At 42.3% G+C, this 16806-nt stretch overlaps 1 protein-coding gene and 1 long non-coding RNA gene across 4 annotated transcripts in view; one reads left to right on the top strand and one right to left on the bottom strand.

Moving 5' to 3' along the window:
* Positions 1–16806, top strand: part of LOC112151364 (uncharacterized protein C18orf63) — a 19818-nt gene that overhangs the window by 1062 nt on the left and 1950 nt on the right. The window contains exons 3-14 of one of the 3 annotated variants that reach the window (XM_036217438.1): positions 1124–1252; positions 1322–1400; positions 4308–4364; positions 6129–6240; positions 8614–8655; positions 8734–8810; positions 8891–9003; positions 11937–12033; positions 12278–12363; positions 12787–12973; positions 15681–16514; positions 16587–16658. In XM_036217438.1, the coding sequence (XP_036073331.1) occupies positions 1125–1252; positions 1322–1400; positions 4308–4364; positions 6129–6240; positions 8614–8655; positions 8734–8810; positions 8891–9003; positions 11937–12033; positions 12278–12363; positions 12787–12973; positions 15681–16514; positions 16587–16658 (1884 nt within the window). In that variant the 5' untranslated portion in view covers position 1124. The remainder of the gene's footprint in view (positions 1–1123; positions 1253–1321; positions 1401–4307; positions 4365–6128; positions 6241–8613; positions 8656–8733; positions 8811–8890; positions 9004–11936; positions 12034–12277; positions 12364–12786; positions 12974–15680; positions 16515–16586; positions 16659–16806) is intronic. The other 2 variants (XM_036217439.1, XM_036217437.1) reach the window with 2 other exon arrangements.
* On the bottom strand, positions 8174–15735 carry LOC118600258. The gene is made up of 3 exons (XR_004949870.1): positions 15610–15735; positions 12046–12995; positions 8174–9021 (listed from the first exon to the last, which is right to left on the bottom strand). It is a non-coding gene; the product is annotated as an uncharacterized LOC118600258 (long non-coding RNA).

The following is a 16806-nucleotide window of genomic DNA, read 5'->3' as shown; positions in this document are numbered from 1 at the left end:
TCCTGGCTGCTGTTTTCTTTGTTTTTAGGTTTTTCCTTTGGTCACAAACAAGAAGATTTTACTCACCGCTGCGCTCTTCATTGAGAATGAATGTTTTTCACCTTGTTCATTTCATGTTGAAGACATTTTTTTATTCATTTTCCTCTGGATTTGTGTCGTGAACCAGCTGGTCTCAGATATTTGTTGATGTTTTGATTAAAGTCCTCCTATGACAATTTATTCAATTAAAAAATACAATTTTCCCAGTAGTTTTTTAAATTATGATTATGAAATATTAAACCAAAATCCCTCAATCTAAATGTCTTTAAAAGTCATTTTTCATGTTGATCTGAAGCCTCTGTTTCCAAAATGTCCTCTGAGGGGGCGTGGCTTTTGGAGCTGAGCTGAGCAGCCCCGCCCCTGATCCCCCACGTCTGATTATGGTAGCTCTGTTTCTCGCTAGCGTAAATCTTCACTGCTGCTACATAAAAATGTGTAGCATCATCTGTTTGAGTTGGATCTCAGCTCGGACAAGGAAGTGAAGAGCTTCATGGACAGAACTTCCACTGATTTACAATCCTTTCCAACTGCGGTCAAATGAGCCGCCGTTCACATTTCCGTGGTCACATCAAGAAGCTCCGTGGAGTCTGGTGGAGATTTTCCAGCGTTCTCAGTCCTGCTACCGTAAGTATTGGATGAAACTCACACCAAAAATCCAGTGATGCTGATTTGACCACAGAAATGTGAACGGCGGCTCATTTGACTGCAGTCAATGTGAAGATACCATCTTCTCTTCTCCAGAACCTGAACTAGACACTAGGAACAGATGAGGGTTTAGTGCATGTGCAGCAGAGCTGTTGATGGAAAGAAGATCATTCATTCAAACAGAGTCTGTCCAAGACACTTTGATTGATTTAAAAGGAGAAATACTCCAAAATGCAAAAACAAAATTATTTTTAATTTGTTCTCTTTCACAAGAAAAATGACACACAGACATGTTTAATAACTCAAAAAAACAGGATTTCAAATAATCCACAAGGAATCCTCATCATTGTTTATTCCAAGAAACTCAGAAATCAGAGATATGTCCAACATCCAGCTCATTTATGATTAGTTAAAAAAATGTGCTTTCCTGTGTCTGCAGGATGAGTGGAGACCCGAACCAGGCCCTGTTTTTCCTCCAGATTCCAGAGCTGAACAAGCTGGTATGTGTCTCCATGACGCTTCATGGGGAGGAGGAGGAGCCGAGGACCAAACAGATCATGACCTGCAGGTGTGAGCAGATTCAGAGCAGTGGTGTGGAGGAAGATTACGATCTGACTGACCGAGTGCTGCCTCGCAGGGAGCTGGTGCTGCTGTTTGCTGACGTGCTGGCCCGTCCTTCGCATGACTGCTTCACAGACATCACTGTGGTCGTGGCTGTGAGTCGCAAACACGCTGTTTCCATCTAAAGATGTTTCTTTAGTGAGACTAAAACTACATTCCACTCGCATAAACACTTATTAAACATTTCTGATGACGTCTAAGCCTCCAATATCCAAACTTGTTTGATTTCTAAAAAATGAAGCAGTTTTAGATTAAAGCATAAGGACTGTCAAACTGCTTCACTGAAGCCCAAAGCTTCGTGAAGCTTTTGGAGTCACATGACTGCCAGATGCTAATTGTTGGAATGTTGTTTATTGTGTTGACATTAAAAAATAGAGTAAATCAAAGAGCATAAACACTGGAGCTCTGGTGTTAAAGAGTTATAAACAACAAACCCTTCACCTTGTAAAATTAAAGAATTTCTACAATGAACAAAAAACTACAAATAATGACTTATTTTGCCCATAGTTGTTAAATAGGCTCCTGCTTTAGAGCAGAAGTTTTCTTCTAAAACATGAGTCTGTGAGGTCTGCTGCTGAAGGTCCGTCTCTGAAAGCGTACACACAAACACTGGACTGTTCCTCACAAAAGTGTTGCCAGGCCAAGCTTGCTGACATTCTGCTTCTTCCTGCTGTAGGATGTTTCCTCCCTGTGGTTCTCTTCCTCTCCTTAGTCTGTGTGCATTCACACTGAAGTGAACCGCACCAGAGTTCACCTGCAAGTGAACAGAGTCCTGTTTTCTGAGACTCTCCGGTGGTGAAACATGAAGGAAACCAACAGCAGCAGCTTCTCACGCTCAGACTCCCACACTTCCACAGCTCCGCTGATTGCGATCACAACTGACTGATAAGCTTTGTTGCCTTCGTGCTGCAGGTTTTCTTCTGTGGTTCAACCAGTCATTGTTCAGTCTGAAAGCCTTCAGGGAGCACAGATTCTGAACCCTTCATCTGGCCTGTGGTGCTTCCATGTTTCTTCAGTTTCCTGACTCTGTGAACATGCTGACTGAGGCCTGCAGAGTCTGAGTTGTTTCTTTGTTGGTGTGATGGTGTCATGAGGTCAGTGGGGGCAGCTGGCGTGTCAGGAACAACCTTCCGGTGCGTGTAAGGCTGCACTTGGAATGTTTGGAATGCGTGCCAGTAATAACGGATGCGTGCCAGCGCTCTGGAGGTGCCGCACGCAAACACGCACGTGAAAACACAACTGTTACTCAAGAGTCTGACTCCTTCACAGCAGATCTGTCAGTGTCTTTAACAGATCAAGGAATGAAATCAAAGCTGTTTGATCAAACCCTGGGAGGATTTAAACTACTCGCCTTCAGACTGAACAGCCTTTATGTTTGCACCTCCTCCTGACGGAGGAGAAACGGCTCCTCCAAACTGTCAGCCTCACACGCTGCTGCATGCTTAAACGCTGCACCGACGAGAGCGTTTTCCAGCGCAGGTGCAGCTGTTCATGTCATCTTTCTAAAAGCTCCATTTGGGCTAAAGGCAGAGGAACAAGGCTGTTCCAGTCTTCACTCCCACAGGTCCTCAGCTCTGTCACCCCCCCCAAGGCTGGAGCTTCCCCTCTGACTGTATATTTACACAGTAAATCACTGGAGTACTGGAGCAGCTGTGTATGAGCAGTCAAGCGAACAAGCCAAACTCCTCTCCCCCTGAATGTTTTTAATGTTTCATAAAATAGATGGTACAATAAAAATTTGTTCAATTTAAGGTGTTCATTTTTTCTTCCAAAAATCTCCTTATCAGTTACTAATATTAGCTTTTACCTTCCTCTCGTGTTAGCTTTTTGTTAGCATCCACAGAGTTAACGGGTCGGTTCTGACCCATGTCTTAAATCAGTTTTAAAATAAACTAAAAACACCAACTTATTCTCCAATTTTTTCAGTCATCTCTTGCTTATCTTGTTAGGCTTCTTTATCCATGGAAATGTTGGTTTTATTATTTTTTCTGTAAAATAAGTATGCCTCTGGATTTTAATATAAAACAGAAACGAATGATATAAATAAAACAAATCTCACTGTGTTACTTAAATTTCACTGAGGGATTAAGATAACATCTCTGAAATTAATTTGTTTGATCTATTTTTTTATTTCAAAATACTTAACTTTCATAACTTTTTTCGTGTTATGGTTCAGTTTGGACCATACATATTTACATACGTCTATATTTTTGTCAGCAATGAAACTTAAATCCAAACACATTGGAACACAAACAAACAAAACCGATCGAAATCATTAAAATGTTCTAAAAGTATTAGAAAGCTAAATCAGAAAGAGGTTTCTGTGTGTCTGGACATGTTCGAGTTTGTTTATTTTGGTATTTTTTGCAGCATTGCTGGACAAAAGAGCATCCTATGAAGCTGACATGACTGGAAGAGGACGAGGCTGTCAGTGTTTTGGCTGAAATCTAACTAATTATTGCTTTATAATGTTATAATATATAAAACTGACCCCAAACACTAGAAAGGACATCATTCTACTGAAGCATTTTAGAATAATTTTTATAATAATTTTAGTTGAAATCAAAGGTCCTGAAAAAGTCAGAAAGCCTTGATGGAATAAATGTACTTTAAGTTATTCTTTTTTGCAATTAAAAAGTAAAATGGGTCGGTGCTGACCCGAACACAAAACTAATTTAAATACAATCACAGAAAAAAATATGTGGGTTGAGTGAATTCTTTTTATCAACTTTGAAGTTTAATGAAGAAAAGATTCTGCTGTGGTCCAAACAGTTCAGAACCATGCTTTCATCTGCTTAACTCGGTCCTCCATTAGAGCCTTTGAAAACGTGACCCACACTTCATGTTCATCCCCTATATGACCGTTGTTCACACCTCCCACACCGTCTCCTAATCTTCAGTAAATCCAGATTTAAGACATGCACCACGATGCTCCAAAGATCTTTTCAAATGTCACACCTCTACCTCTATCCTTCAACTTCCTCACTTTTGTCTCGTTTCAGGAGCAGTTTTTCCAGAGAGGCATCCTCCAGTGGTTTGCACAGAGGAACCATCTGCTGGTAGGATGGGGAGGCGGGGCACAATCACATCTTCTGAAGTCCCACTACAACTGAGTTTTTAGCTCTCGTATAATCATAGTCTTTTATTTATGTTTATGCAGTTTTTTTAATCAAAAATCAAAAAGGCTGTATTGTTTTTTAAGATAGTTTCTGCAGAGCTGCTGGAGCTCATTAGAAATTGACTGAAAATGCCTTTGGTTACAGTAGAGACCCTCACAGCCCCAAGCTAACATTAGCGCAGAAAAGAAAACAGTGAACAGTTTAAACAATAAGATCTTCTTATCTGTGCAAGTGGAGAGTTTAGAATTGGAGTGGAGAAGCTGCATCACAAACTTGAGCTTTTTCAAACGACAGGGTTTTATCTGCTCCTGATTTAGCATGATTTGAATAAATAAATACCCAGAAATGCAGTTTTCATCCTAAATTAGTTTATATACAGATTTGCTCATAAGTTTACATACCCCGGAACAAAATATGATTTCCTAATCATGTTTTGTGGAATATGAAAGATAACACACATTTATTTCCACTCACAGTTAGCCTTTGGATGAAGCCAATAAAAATCCAAATATTATGTTGAGCCTTTTGAAGTCATAATGAAAACAAACTCCCCTAAGTTGACATACCCTGATGACTTTGTCCTGAAAACATGAACACGAGCTGAAACAAAAAGGTTTGAATGGTAACATCCTCACCTGGAATCCATGTGTGCACTAAAGGTTTGGAGTTTCCGTTGCATCCTTCATCCAGAGCTGCTCTGACATTTCTGGATCCTGAGTCATGGGGAAAGCTAAAGAGCTGTCAAAAGATCTACGGGAAAAGGTAACTGAACTGTACAAAACAGGAAATGGATATAAGAAGATATCCAAGGAGCTGAGAATACAAGTCGACAGTCTTCAAAGTTTGATCAAGAAGTGAAGAGTTCTGTTGAAACCAAACCACGGTCACAAAAATGTCTGCAACAACTCCCATAAAAGTTGATAGGGAGGCAAAGAAAAAACCCAAAATAACTTCAGCTGTGATCCAGGACTCTCTGAAAAACTGGGGTGGATGTTTCCAGATGTACAATAAGGAGACACCTGAAGAAGGATGGGTCTCATGGTGGAGTTGCCAGAAGAAAGACTTCTTTGCACAAATGCTACAAAATAAAGTAGCAGCTTACAATATGCCAAACAGCACAGAGAAAAACCTCCAAACTTCTGGACCAAAGTGATCGGAGTGATGAGACCAAGATTCAACGTTTTGGCCATAAACATTTGGAGAGGAATCAACAATGTCTATGATAAAAATAACTCTGTTCCTACTGTGAAACACGGATCGCTGATGGTTTGGGGATGTGTATTTAAATTGTGTTAACACTCAGTAAACAATAAATGGGTTAATCCAACTACTAACTAAGAGTGGAAAAAGTGTTTTGTGTTTTCATTCATATTATCTAAGAAATAGAATTCACAACTTCTTCTAAACTCATGAGAACAACTGTACTGTATGTCCTCCATCATGAGAAAATGCTACAAGAACATGTTAAAAACTGTTTTAATTAGAGTTAAAGATTTTACAGGTGATTGAAACTATGTTTGATTTGTGGAGGGAAATAAACAGCATACATGTTTCATCTGAATTGTGTATACATTAAATGTAAAGAGGATAAATATATGTTTTGTACTTATAATTGTCAGTAGAACTCTCTGTATGTCTAACACCCTTTTCCGTGAATTTGATCTCCTTTCAAGGTGATAAGACCAGATGTTTGTTTTTTTGTAGCTGGGTTGTCCTCGGAGGGTGCTTGCGGGTGACCTCCAGTCCTGCCTAGCCTACTCTCTGGTCTGCAGGCTGTCTCCCAACTGGAACAAAGTGGGCCTCCACCTCGTCTGCGGTGGGTACCAGAGCCCACCATTCTTCCTATACCGTCTCCCAGAACTCCACGAATCTATGGGTGCAAAGCAAACAGCCTCAGAACGTCTCAACTGTCTAAAATGAAAGCAGATCAGATTCTTCAGGACTGAAGAGGCCACAGAGCAGCAATCTGGAGAGCCATCATACATGTTTTTTTTATGTCTATAGATTTTTAAAAGTGCACAGATAACATAGAATATATTTAAAATCATTTACAAAAAGAGCATAAAATCAAGTCAAAACACAGATGCGTTATGAAAAACCAATAATAAAGCAACTAAAAACACATTAAGACATAGTAAAACAAGGGCTAAAAGCGCTCCTGAATAAAAACGTCTTGACCTGCAATTTAAAACGGAGTCAATCTGACGCAACGGCAATGGGAGGGAGTTCCACAGACGAGGAGTAAGCTTGGAAGGAGACATCTCTAGTTTTAAAGCAAGTTTTTGGAATGCCTAATAGATTTTGGTTGGATATCCTCAAGGATCAGGCCGAAGAGTATGGGGTTAAAAGGTCAGAGATGTACGTCGGGGCTAGACCGTGCAAGGCTCTAAAAACTAAAAGTAACATTTTAAAATCAATTTGTAATTAATGGGTTACAAATGTAAAGCAGACAGTAGTGGAGTGATGTGTGTCAGTTTACTGGTTCCTGTTAAAAGGCCTGCTGCAGAGTTTTGGACGACCTCAAGGCGGTTTAGCGGACATTTGTTAAAACAGGTAAAGAGAGAGTTGCAGTAATCTAAACGAGAAGAAATAAAAGCGTGAATAACAGTTTCTAGGTCAGATTGAAACATAATACTTTTTAATTTTTGCCACATTTCTTTGAAGATAAAAACAGTTTTATTATCTGTTTTGAGTGACCTTCCAGGGACATGGACCTAACAAACAACACCCCAAGATCTGATTAATAAGTTTCCCCAGAGGAATCAAATATAAAGTGAATAAAATAGGGCCAAGTACAGAACCCAGGGGAACGCCACAAGTTATTTTTTCAGATGTGTTTGGATTGATGAATTCTAGAGGTAGAGTTCAGCTGCCATCTCCCAGTGTCACAGGTTGGATATGAAGCTGAAATGTTATTTCTGCTGAAGTCAGCAGAGGAGGTGCAGTGTGAAGATAAATAAATGCTACACACACACACACACACACACACACACACACACTTTTGTCAATATCTCTCATAGAGAAAAAACCTTAGGTGGTTGGACCTATCAGAATGGGTTTGCCCATGGAGACCACAACTCAGGTCCCCACCGTGTGACAAGTCCCCACATGTATGTTTAGTCTGGTTAATGTCCTTACGTGGTGGTGAAAACAAACACACACACACCCACACACACAGTGAGAGTGTTAATGACTGTAAAGGAGTGTCTGCATCAAATCAAAGTCCAGCCTGTAATCACAACTGCACAACAGCTTGTGTGTGATTTATCAACATCAAGGTTGTGCTGTGTTTGTGTGTCTGACAATCTGAGTGTTGCAACCTCAGCTGAAACCTTCACCCTCTGCCAAATTAGCTGTGTGTGTCTGTGTGGGGGGGTTGTGTGTGTGTGAGCTGAAAACAATTAGTGTGTTTTTCTCATTCGGTAAAGTCATTTTACAAAGATCTAAATTTAAATCTGTTTAACATCTGGTCAACACACTAAAGTTGTTCTTCACTGATAAAATATGCAGCTGTTACTAAATATATTTTTCATTTCTCCTACAATAACTTGCTAACCTGTATTTAAGACAGAGACTTACTGAGATATAGTGACCGAAAGAAGACAGAAACTTGCACTTGTTCTCTGGTATATTTGTTTGATGTTAGAAGTGAAGATTGAGCTTCATTCTGTTACGTCTGTTTTATATCAAGTGTAACCAACTAGTTACAGATCGCTAACATACATGTAAATAACACACAGAAGGTGGGATTGATGAAGTAATATTCAGATTTCACATTTATTTAGTAGCTGAGAAAGTCTGGATTTGATTTTGTTTGTGGAACTGGATTCAGGGTTATTGAAGGTAAACCTAGAAACATTAAAAAGATAAACAAAGCTGGACTTCAGACTGAAGTCAAGGTCCAACTCCAGGCCTGAAAACAGTCAAGGACTTAAAAAACAGTCAGAGCAGCTCCTGCTGACAGTCTGACAGGTGGAGAGATTTGTTTAGGGTTCATCGTTGTGGAAGTGAAGCACAAACACAGCATTTCCTGAAAGGCATTTTGGTCTGTGAATCTCTCAAGGATCAGATGAGACAGCAGCATGATCTTCTGGTTACAGGTTTTAGAGTGGGCCAGAACGTCTGTAGATAAACCCTTACACCCCCAGTGTCTTGCAGTGAGTTTCTGCTCCTTTCTCTTTGTTCTCAGGGAAAGACTTCCTGACTGATGGAGGAATACTCAACGGCGTCAGTGAGTTCCTGTCTGCTCTCCTCTGTGATGTTCTATCATTCTGGAGCAGATCAGGAGCTCCCTGTGTTTGTTTTGAAGGATTGGTGCTCAGCAGCAGGGAGGGACAGCTGTGCATGAGCGTGCAGGCCACCACCATGCGGCTGCCCCCACCCACAGTAAGCAGCGTGATGTTACGCTCATGACGATCAGGTTGACGTTCTCAGAAAAGGTCCTGACATCAGTGGCTGTTGTCCAGCTGCAGGACTTTGGTCTGTCCCAGCTGGTGCTCAACAGGTTGTGCAGCGACCCCCACGCCGTCCTCGACTCCGCCTCCATGGGGGGACCCATCAGGTGCCACGTACTGCCCAGGTATGATGGCTCCACCTGCTGGACAAACACAGATAGTTCCTCGTCTGTCATGATGATGTTGATGAAGATGAATCAAACCACAGATTACTGTTGAGTCTGTCTGAGTCTTACTCATATAAAGGGACATTTATGCCACTAAAATAAGAACAAAAGTCACACTACGGTGGAGCTCGCTAGCATGCTACAGCAGAGCTCCCTAGCATGCTACAGCGTAGCTCCCTAGCATGCTACAGCGGAGCTCCCTATCATGCTACAGCGGAGCTCGCTAGCATGCTACAGTGGAGCTCCCTAGCATGCTACAGCGGAGCTCGCTAGCATGCTACAGTGGAGCTCCCTAGCATGCTACAGCGGAGCTAACTAGCATGCTACAGCGTAGCTCGCTAGCATGATACAGCGGAGCTCGCTAGCATGCTACAGCGGAGCTAACTAGCATGCTACAGCGTAGCTCGCTAGCATGCTACAGCGGAGCTAACTAGCATGCTACAGCGTAGCTCCCTAGCATGCTACAGCGGAGCTCCCTATCATGCTACAGCGGAGCTCGCTAGCATGCTACAGCGGAGCTCGATAGCATGCTACAGCGGAGCTCGTTAGCATGCTACAGCGGAGCTCGCTAGCATGCTACAGCGGAGCTCGCTAGCATGATACAGCAGAGCTCGCTAGCATGCTACAGTGGAGCTCGCTAGCATGCTACAGAAGAGCTCGCTAGCACGTTACGTTGTCCACCAGTTAGCTGGCTAGCGTAGCGAGCTAACCCACTGAATCCCACTTATGTCAATGTGGCCAAACACTGGTGGGACCACCACAGAAACTGTTGATAAACCTAATTGGGGCCCAAATTTTCTGCCCACTTTTAAACCACATGGGGCCTTGCTGACTGGGAATGAAAAAAAAAAAGATTTTTAGGCAAGAACCTATAAGCTGCCGCCTTTCTGGGTCTCCCTGTGCTTTGAAAACACAGTAAGGGCGTCCGGAATAAAACTTTACCAAACCACCTGTGGGAATCAGTGAAAGCTGAGTCACTGTGGTGACTCCTGCCAGGATGAGCCAAAAGGTGAACCAGAACAAACAAAAAAAAATTTTAAAAACAAAACTTTCTAAGTTGCAAATTAAAATATTAAATGTTTGAATTTCAAAATCTTTTTCTTTGCTTTCAAAACTCATTTGTGCATTTCTGACACAACCGTTTTTAGATAAGTCGTCTTGAATCTTGCTTTGTCTCTCTTTGATTTTGCATTGTCAACTCTATTTAGTGTGATATTTGTGCCACCAAACAACCAATCACAGACAAGAGGGTTCATGCTGATTGGTCTAGATCCAAACCCAGGCCTCGAGGGCCAGTGTCCTTAGTGTTTCCCAACCAATCTCCCATTGATGCTTCTTATTGGCTAAACACACCTGATCGGGGTGATAACTAACAGATGAGACATGAGGTGTGTTTGAGATGACTTGAGCCTCGCCTGGATTGTCGGCGAGACCAGGCCGGGGCGGGGAATGGCGCCTGAGATGAAGGCGAACAGCGGGACTATAGGAGAACAGGAAGTTTGGCTTGTCGTTGAATATTAATATGCCTTTCCTCACTTCTTTCCAGAGAGAGTTACAAAATGCAGATTTCCATCATTTAGCGCCAGTCATTTCTGATCAGCATCACGTTGAAGTAAAAGAACTCCAAGGAGATCCTTTCCCACAATGCATTGTTTTGTAGTCATCAAGGTGGCTAGCAGCCAGCGAGTTTTCCAGCTGCACCCGCCTCGTTCTCGTGATATTTTCATGATGATTGACAGGTGATGTCAAAGTCAAAACTACCCAACATGCACTGCAATTCAGGCAATCTGTGCAGCGCTGTGTCCGCCTGCATGATCTCAAACACAAAGTTTCTGGAAAACCAGCTGGAGGCCGGCCCTCAAGGAAAACCCTGATGTCGATCCTATAAAAGTCTTTTATTAGTTTTCATTTTCTTAACCAGTTGGTGGGAAATTTTGAACTTTTTGGATAAACACAGAGCTGATATCCTGGCAATAGTGAATGCTTTTTAGACCAATTGGGTTAAATTGATGAGTTTCCAGCTGCACTTCAGACCATCTCTCACTGCTCACAGATGTACTGTGGCCCACTGGTTGAAAAACGCTGCTGTAAAAGATAAAAACTTTACCTTTTCTAAAGGTTAGAGTAAAGAGGGATTCTTGGGTAGCAGTGTCATCAGTAGACATTGACATAAAGTTCTGTCCTCTTTTCTTTGGCTCCTTGAAGCTCTGACCTTCATCTGTCTGGAGGTGTTTGATCCTGAGTGTGAAGCAGCTGGGAGAAGACTAAGGCCATGGTTCTCAGCTGTAGACATCCATTATTCCTCCACCATGTCACTTCTTCAGGTGGAGGAATGTACATGTTTTTGCCTGAACAAGTGAGGGAGGATGAAACTTGCAGTGAACTGCGTTCACGGGGGTTAGGAACCCTTATAGCTCAGCTTCTAACATAAAAGGAGATTGCAAATGAGATTAGTACTTGTACTTGAACTACACTCAAAAACTGGATCTGGTTCTGCTCTTGACTGTCTGATTGGTGGAAACTGACTCAAACAGCCCATCTGCACCACTGTGGGATAACAGGAAGTTTTTTTTATTTGAAAGGTAAACACTAAAAAAGAATGACATGAATAAAGTGTTTTTTATTTTATACTGATGCTTTTTTAGACTGGCGTAAACAGGAAAAAATGCATACTCACTACAGGATTTGGTTTAAGTAATCCGTTAGTTGTGTTACAGCTGTTTAAATGTTTTTGTTTAGTGATCCTCATGAGGATTTTTTGCAGCAGCAGCAGCAGTGAAACATGAAGGTTGTGTAATTCTGCCTTTGAGCAGCAGGGGGAGCTGAAGCTCTGCAGCGTTTGCTGTTTTCCATTCCAGAAACTGCGGTCTGACCCACATTTGTGTTTCCAGCATGAGTAATGGTGAGATTATGAGCTTCAGCCGCCGGCTGCCTCCAGACGAACCGTTCCGGACCTACACAGACCTGCAGAACCGCTGGAAACGCCTGGTACACGCTCACCTCTGTATGGTTCTCCTGTCTGCCCGCCTGACTTCACGTGCTCACACTTTTCTGTGCTGCCCCCAAACAACCAAAACTCCTCCTGCGGTTGCCATGGCAACAGTTCATGACTGAACTAGATCTGAATAAGTTCTCATGGATCTCCTCCTTGCTCAACAGTTTCAGTCTTTACTGACAAAATCTGATGCTGCTGCATGAAAAACTATTTCCTCAAAATGTCTGTGTGTTTCAGTATGGATACAGGCTCCCGGAGCAGGGGGAGGACGAGGTGGTGTACTGCAACATCTGCTTCCAACCGATGGGAGAGCGACTCTACACGTATCCCTGAACTCAGTCAGGTGAAGGAATGATACCGACCAGAAACACATGAGCTCTGAGGGGTTTACTGCAAGCGATCTCTGTGTGATCCCCTGCATCGAGAAAATCTCAACATTCACAAAACAAAACAAAGCTTTTCTATTGTACTTTCATTTATCCAGAAAAAAATATAAGAAGATAAAACTTGTTAGACCAAACAAATTTCACATCTGTGAGTCCAGTTTCCTCTGTGAAAGTGTAAGTGTAGATTAAAATGTTGATTTTTTTTAATATTTAGAATATTGTGCCAAGGATTGCTCACCTTATTTACAGACAGTTTCATAACAGAGTTAATGAATGAATCAGCTTCTGAAACTTTCACAGTTTAAGGTCCAACACAAGAGCAGAATTCAGAGGTTGATGGTCCTTGACCCTCCAGAGCAGATACCCTCTGAGCTGCATCCGGCTGCAGCCTGCGGAGCGTTTTCCTACGGTCGACCTGCAGGGGGTGCTGTGCTCCTTCATGTCCGACGTCAGGAGCAGACTGAGCAGTGTGTGCGGCTTTGCTGTGCAGCTGAGCGGAAAGCCTGCATATCCCACGGTGAACTTGAGCACGGCTGCATCCATGCAGGTGAACTCCAACAAACATGCCTCTAAACACAAACACTCACAACACATAAGGCAAGTTTATTTATATAGGACATTTCATGTACAGAGACAGTTCAAAGTGCTTTGCATAAAACATTTAGAGAAACAATCAAGAGAAATAGTAAAGGTGTGACCATTAAAATAAAATAAAAAGAACTGAATCTGAAACAGGCAGTGAGGATGTTCGAATCCAGTCAAACAGAGCTGAGAACAGGTGAGTATTTAACCTGGATTTAAATACACTGAGTGTTTCAGCAGATCTAGGGTTTCTGGAAGTCTAAAGTCTATCCTCTGACAGACAGGTAACCAGTGTAAAGACCTCAGAACTGGACTGATGTGGTCTACTTTCTTGGTCCTTGTGAGAACCCGAGCAGCAGAGTTCTGAATAAGCTGCAGTTTCCTGATGGATTTTTTTGGTAGTCCTGTAAAAACACTGTTACAGTAATCAAGTCGACTAAAGATGAAAGCATGCACTAGTTTCTCCAGGTCCTGCTTAGACATCAGATCTTTAATCCTTGAGATATTTTTGAGATGATAATAGGCTGATTTAGTGACTGCCTTAATGTGTTTATCAAAATTTAGGTCTGTGTCTATCACTACACCCAAGTTTCTGGCCTGGTTGGTAGTTTTTAGTTGAATAGATTGAAGCTCTGTAGTGACGTCTAACCTTTTTTCTTTAGCCCCAAAGACAATAACCTCCGTTTTGTTTTTGTTTAATTGAAGTAAGTTGTGACACATCCAGTCATTAATGTCCTCAATGCATTTACCAAGAGCCTGTACAGGGCCTCGGTCTCCTGGTGTCAGTCTAATATATATCTGTGTGTCATCTGCATAGCTATGGTAACTAATGTTGTTGTTCTTTATAACCTGGGCCAGTGGGAGCATGTAGATGTTAAATAGAAGTGGTCCCAGGATGGAGCCTTGGGGCACTCCACATGTAATTTCTGTTGGCTCAGATGTGATGTTATTTGTGTACCGCAAACACGCACATACGTAAAAAAAACACAAAGAAGCACAAACACACACATGCAGATGCTTAAAAAGTTGAATTACTTTCTGTTTTTAATCTATCTTACTTTCCTCCAGAATCTGTCAGTTTTCATTCGTATTCTGTTTTCCTCTTCCCGCGTTGAGAAATGTCCGTCTTTCATAGCAAAGCAAAACAACGGAAATTCAGCCTCTTTTATCACGTCAAAGGCCTTTCATGTCTCACATCTAACAAATGCTTCATGTGGAGAAAGAAAACAACATTTTTTTCTCTGGACCATCATGCTCAGAAGTTCTGGATAAAAGCATGCTGCAGAGCGGTCATCTTCATGCCCGTTTAAGACCTTTTTTTATGAGCTCCCTGAAGATCTCCTCTGAAATCTGCAGGTAAGATTAAAGTCGTTCCTCACCTGCAGATGAAGGAACATCTGAGCAGACGAGCTCAGGGCCCACAGAGTGGAGCTGAAATATTTATGGAGTTCAGATGAACTCATTCCCTCGCAAGAGCGCCAGAGAAGAAGCTTCAAAGCTGATCTTAAGGCTTTATGGAGACTTTCTGAGCAAACTCAGACTCTTTTTTTCTCTCTGCATTTTCCTTCAAATCTGAATAAGTTCAGTGAAGACTACAATAGGAAGATGCAGACTCAGCGACTCATGTCCAAACCTAAACACTGATGACTTAACTGAGCTAATCAGTAAGATTAAGGATGGTTCATGTGCTGGAGGAAGCATTAGCATACGACTAAATTCATTATTTCTTCTTACATAAAATGTAATACTAAATGACTGAAAATCACTTTGCAGGCTCATATCCAATCATAAAAAACAAAAAAGGAACAGTTTATGTTATTCAATTTACTGTAATATTATTATTAACACAATCAATGTAATTCTTGCAGATTCTGAAGGAATCTCCTTCAGAATCTGCCAGATTATTTTGAATTTGTTTAAGTTTTAATTATTGAAATGTTTTATATTTTTTAAAAGTTGCATTTTGACCATTGGTGTCAAACTCAATCACACAAGAGGCCAAAATCCAAAAAACACCTTAGGTCGCGAGCCAAACAAGATAAACATTTATTGAACACTCAAAAACATTTTTAAAAGTTTAAAAACTTAACCTTTTAACATAATTATGAACTCGATATACAGCATTACCTGTGATAATGTTAATGCTGTAAGCTGAATTTGGCCGCTGAAATCACTGAAGCTGATAGTTGAAATCACTGGAGTTAATATCTGAAAATTAGAGCCAGCTAAAATAATAGCTGGCAAATTAATTCCAAATTAACCTAAAAAACAAAACAAAAAAACTCAGGTTAGCCAAAACAGCTAGCATGCTAAAATGTCATCTAAACTCCAAAATAACCCCAAAAAATATTAGTAAATCTTACTAAATTCCAAAATAGTCCAAAAAGCTAGCAGAATGCCAATTTTAAAACTTTGAATCTGTAACTGCAGATTCTGAACGAGAAAACTCGCTTTTCTCTGTCAGAATCTGCTAGAGTTACGTTGATTGTGTTAATTATTTTTAGAAAATACTTTTCTATCTGTTCAATCAAAGAACATAAACACTGGAACTCTGGTGTTAAAGGGTTATCAAAAAGGATCTGGAGGGCCAGATGTAATTACCCCGTGGGCCGGATCTGGCCCCCGGGCCACGTGTCTTAGATGTTTCGTCTGAAGCTGCTGTGGTTCCTCAGGTGCAGACCAGCGAGCAGATCAACCTGACCACCTCCGTCTTCATCAGGCCAGTGCAGACAGAGCTCCCCTCATCCAGTCCAACCCTCCATCTGTCAGCCCGGATCTCTGAATCCCAGCCGGACCAAGCTCAGAACCAATATGGATCCAGAGCTGGAGTCTGGCCTTCATCTGGGATCTCCTCCTGTGCTTCTGCTTCCATGTCCTCGCTGTCTGGAGCAAATGTGTCCTCCTCTGTCTCCTCTTCTCTGCCAGTCTTCCAGCCCTCCTCATGCTCCTTGGACCTCCTGACCCCCCCTCCTGAGAGTCACTTCAGCTCCCCACCTAAAGTACTGCCCCTCTTCAGGAACAAAAACCCATCCCGTCACGTCAACGTGGCTCTGCTGAAGGCCCAGAAACAGCAGAGTGGAGGCACGGAAGAGAAGGGGAGGGTGACACTCCCCACCTTGGCTCGGAAGTCCCCCCCTCTAGCTCCATCACTCCCTCCTCATCCTCCCCCAACCGTCCCATGCTTGCGCCTTCGTTCCAAATCGCACAGCAGCCCTGCAGCTCCTCCAAAATCTCAACCCAGCGTCACCCTCCTCCCCAGCCTGACCCCCCGGTCCAAGGTCAAACCCAACGACACCCTCCTCCCCAGCGTGACCCCCCTGTCAAAGGTCAAACCCAGCGTCACCCTCCTCCCAGCAACAGAGACCAAACCTGAAGCCATCATGAAGATCCAGCAGGAGGTCGTCTCTGGAGGAGACTCTGCTGCTAAACATGAACCACAGGAGAACAAACAAGCTCCAGAGGCGGCTGACGGCAGCTTCAAGAACCTCCCCAGCAGCAGCATCAAGGTGAGTTCAGGTCCTCTGAGCTCTGGAGGACCATTAAAACCACTGACATGAAGACGTGATCTGGTGTTTCAGGGAGTCACAGCCAAGAAAAACGCAGCTGCACTCCAACACATGGAGGTGGAGAAGATGGCCAGGAGCAACCAGGTAAGAGGAAAAAACCCTGACCCGTCTTCCTGCAGGGGGCGCTCTGCTAAAGGAAGTGAAAAAAGAGAAAGAGGTCACATGATCATGTGGTTCAGTAAATAAAAATAGGTCACATTTTTGCTCTTACCAACACAGTTCTTTTCCAGCG

Source organism: Oryzias melastigma, linkage group LG20, assembly GCF_002922805.2.
Source record: "Oryzias melastigma strain HK-1 linkage group LG20, ASM292280v2, whole genome shotgun sequence".
In the NCBI taxonomy this organism is placed as follows: Eukaryota; Metazoa; Chordata; class Actinopteri; order Beloniformes; family Adrianichthyidae; genus Oryzias; species Oryzias melastigma.
The sequence above is the reverse complement of the archived record's forward strand: the minus strand, read 5'-3'. Positions and strand labels throughout refer to the sequence as shown.